Source organism: Alligator sinensis, unplaced genomic scaffold, assembly GCF_000455745.1.
Source record: "Alligator sinensis unplaced genomic scaffold, ASM45574v1 scaffold4_1, whole genome shotgun sequence".
Lineage (NCBI taxonomy): Eukaryota > Metazoa > Chordata > Crocodylia > Alligatoridae > Alligator > Alligator sinensis.
The window spans coordinates 2,183,560-2,187,734 of record NW_005841887.1 but is presented as its reverse complement, the minus strand read 5'-3'; the positions used below and the strand labels follow the sequence as shown (position 1 = coordinate 2,187,734).

Genomic DNA, 4,175 nt, shown 5'->3' with positions numbered 1-4,175 from the left:
CCTACACTTTAGCTCCTGCTATACAATACATATATTACGCAATTCAGTGGTTAATCATGCCAACAAAACAAAAAGACTAATATCACACATGCAAAGCAATTACCACATAATAAAAATGTCCATCCAGCTATAAAGTTAATGCTTGAAAATGTGGAAAAAAAACTGTATAGCTGGCTTCTATCCAGCTTAAATCTGAACGTGTAGCAGGGCTCTTCAAAGCCCAAAGCCCTATTAGACTTTTAATGGAATATTTCAGAGTACTTCCATTGATAACAATATGCTAGCCATAAGGTGAAAGCTGCATGCTGGACCAAGAGAGAGCTCAGGCCTCATCTATGCAAACTTTACAGCTGTGAACCTATGCTCCAGGACACACAAGTACACATGAAACTAGAACAGGCATTTGTATGGGCTTAAGGTACTCGTTACATGTGAAGCAAGCCTGCACACCTTGAACTATCTAATGCTTTCAGATGCTTTTTTCAAAAATCTCCCCACAAAGTTTATCACTGGATTCCAGCCCAAAGATTATAATGGCACACATTTCTATGTTTTGTTAAACTCTGTGTTAAACAGAAGCAGAAGATGGTCTAACAATAAGAATCCAAGAGAGCTGGCCTTGCATTTTTCACTATATCTGAGGGAGATTAAAGGGAAAAAAAAAAAAGACTACCACAAACAGTTGAGAAAAGGTAGCACCTCTGGACCTGAAATTTTAAATGTTCCAAACTTTCTACTAATGAAAGAATTTTAGTTTCTTCCTGTCCACTTATCTATCCCGACCTCAAATCACGCACAGATATTTGGCACCTTCCTGAACATACCTGAAGCTGTGCCACAGCAGGGCGGTACCCACCAAGCTGAAGAGAAGATGCTGGTGATAACATCTGGTGGAAACAGCGTAACATTTCTCTGAATCTGCAGCAAGTTTAATACTAATGCAAGAAATACACCAATAAAAAACAGCACTATTCCACGAATCACGAAGTTCATGCCATGACTGGTTATAGATGAAATGTATGGACCACACTTTTTGGGTTCAGATGATTTTTCTTCAGTTTCTGCCATGACTTCATATGGTTTCAGAGACATCCACCAGAGGATCCCCTTGTTGTCAGTATTATGGCTCTCCTCAATTAGGAAATACTCCAAACTCTGCAAAATACAGAAGGCTGATAAGGCAAACTTTAAAAATTACATAGCTTTAACTGGTTAGAGAAAATAATTAAGATTGGTTTAACATAATAGTTTTTAAACCATAAATCAAACTTTTCTGAGTTTGAAGGTAAAATGCGTTTTCTGCAAAAGAAAGGAAATCTCACAAGAACCAGTTCTGCAAGCCACAACATCCTAATATGATGACTATGATCATAAAGATAAGAGATTTTTACAAAGAGTATTATTTGCAGAGGGAAAAAAAACCCATCAAAACAAGGATGATGGTATAGCTGTTAATGGGGATCACAGGGAACAAGAGGAGGAAATAAAAGCAGGCGAGGTTGCTTCCCAGAGAAGATTAAGTTTGTGACTGCTTTGAGGTCAGGAATAGGAAAATGAAGAGATTACATGGCTCAAAAGAGAATGAACAAGGCACCTAGACCCAAGGGAGCAATGGCAACCAAGTTACACACTACTTTGATCTTCCAAAAAGCCAGCAAGCACAGTTTGCTGGTTCTCAGCAGGGAAATGAAATTCGAGAAAAAGTCAGAGCTACGTTAAGCCAAAAGTGAACTGACAACCTTTGGGATATCTAACAAGAGAAAGTGGGTCTCCACCAGTCAGAGGGCAAATTACCAAAATTCGCAGCGGGCAACACAAATTTCACCAATACTATAATGTGAGGTTAAGAGAAATGATTTCCTCAACCATAAAATAAGCTGCATGCAAAGAAGTAAAGAAACTCCACCTTCCCATCAGCAACAGAGCACTCTCTACATGACTAGCTCTGTATAGAGTATATGAATGGGAGAATTCCCATCTCAACCACCTTTTTTAAAACTGTCAGTCAGAAATCTTGTTATACACGAATATGACACTGAATCCGTGTATAACAAGGATTCTGACTGACAGCTTAGCCACCTGGAACTTTAAAGAAAAAAACAAACATTGTTTTTAAATTTAAAACTGCCAACTGGTGGCGGCTTTTGATAACTCTTACTTATGGCCTTGTGGATGGAGACAGAGGAAGGAGATTGCTTGCTTCCCCCATTCCACCCCATTGTCAGCAAATGCGCAAGAGGTGCTCCAACTCCATGGTTACATGCCATTCGGTGAGAAGCACTATGCCCAAGACAGTCTCCATTTTTGAAGATCAGGAGTCTTGGAAAAAGTACAAATGGTTAGGAATAGCAAGTAGAAAGCTCCATACACTCAGACAAGTTAAAACACACACAGCAACCAACTCCAAGAGGACATTACACACATTCTGGTGACCTCGATACCATCCTGTAATCTACAGCAGTGGTTCCCAACCTGTGGTACAGGTACCACCAGTGGTACATATATAACCTGTCAGTGGTATGTGTTAACAGACTTATTATAATTACTTTAATAGGTTTCATAGACATTAGGCTGAAAGGGGCCTCGTAAGATCATCAGGTCCAGCCCCCTGCCCCAGCGGCAGGAAGTCAGCTGGGGTCATAGGATCCGAACAAGATAAGCATCCAAATGTTTCTTAAGAGTGTCCAGAGTAGGTGCTTGCACTTTATATGACAACAATTTGCTGGTGGTACTTAAGGGTGTATCCTTTTAAATTGGTGGTGTGCAATCTGTCAGTTTGGGAACTGCCGATCTAGAGTTCATAAAAAAATCCAACAGATTTTTGGGAATGTTACCAAAGAGGCAAGGTAAAAATGTGCTGAGCTCTCCACACAGAACATCATGCTTGCAGATTTGGACGTCAGCAGACTCTTCCAAGAAACAAAGCCCTTGTTCTACTTCTTTGCATCTGAGTTTTATTTCAGTCTAATTACATACATGTGTCAGATGCAGGTGCAATGGTGTTTGGCTTCTGAGCCATAGCCTGAGGAGCAGCGAGTGCTGAGACACCTCCTCAATACTGGGAAGACAGTTATTACCATAATTTCAGCAGCACAACTTTTGTAACAACATTCTCTTGGAGATCTGCTTCAGACATAAGGGGTGCCCCTCTAGCCATTTTTCTGGGAGGGACCAATGCTGCAAGGGGAACAAGAGTAGCGTACTGAGCTACCAGGAAAGAAAGTGTGCCCCTAAAGTCCTGCCATGTCAGGCCACTTAAACGTGTCTACTTGATAAGTGACCACAGGGGTACGTCCAGTGCTTACAGAGAGGGGATGTCTCAGTATCAAACATAGAGAAGCCTCAGTCTCAAGTGGGACCTCTAGCAGAACAGGGCTAGAAAAAAATCTTCTGAGTTACCAAGTCCAGTCACCGATCGTCAAAGGCTACCACATCATACAACCCCTCTCATGGACTGCTCAAGCTTCATCTTCAGACTATGAGGTGTTTTGCCCTTATTGTTCCAGAACCTCCCAACTTATGTTTAGGAACCACTTTTCAATTGTCAAACTTACTAAATTTATTCGTGACCAATTTACACCCATTTGTTCTTGTGCCAGCTTTATCCTTTAATACAGGAATGTCAAACACCCAGCCTGCAAGGATAGCTCCCAGAGATGCCATGAAGTTGCAGGGCGGGTTCATCAACAAATTTCTAGCTACGGAGTCCCACCAGGGACGCATGTCAGCATCGGAGGGGGTGAGCAATGGCTGCATTAACCCCTGGGCCACATCTTGCCCCACTACTGCTTACCTCTTTGGGATCTGATGCATGGGAAACAGGTGTGTGTGATACCCCTTCTTTAACATAAAAAGTTATTTTTTCTGCCTGACGTTTTCCTTTTTGGTATATTTATAGATAGGGGTCTACCAAACTCAAGGAGGTGGCTGGCTGATTTCACAGGCAGATTGTGGGGCCAGCTGCCATTTTCATAAGCTGAACGTGGTAGGGGCCCCCTGTCACGGGGTACCCAAAAAATTTTGAAATTACCCCACTCTAAGGGCAGCCTGCCCCGCTCTTTCCTGCCATGCCTTGAAGTTAATAGATCTATAGATTGCAGGAGCCTGCCCTGATCTAACTATGATGACCACCCACACCTGTGGTCTTGGCCTCATGAACCAATCACATGGCTCCG

General features: G+C 42.1%; 1 protein-coding gene across 1 annotated transcript in view; it reads right to left on the bottom strand.

Annotated features, from left to right (window-relative positions):
- The window catches only part of INSIG2 (insulin induced gene 2), a 20,927-nt gene that overhangs the window by 10,450 nt on the left and 6,302 nt on the right, over positions 1-4,175 (bottom strand). Inside the window, exon 2 of the mRNA XM_006017890.3 lies at positions 825-1,155. Within this exon, the coding sequence (XP_006017952.1) occupies positions 825-1,092 (268 nt within the window). The 5' untranslated portion in view covers positions 1,093-1,155. The remainder of the gene's footprint in view (positions 1-824; positions 1,156-4,175) is intronic.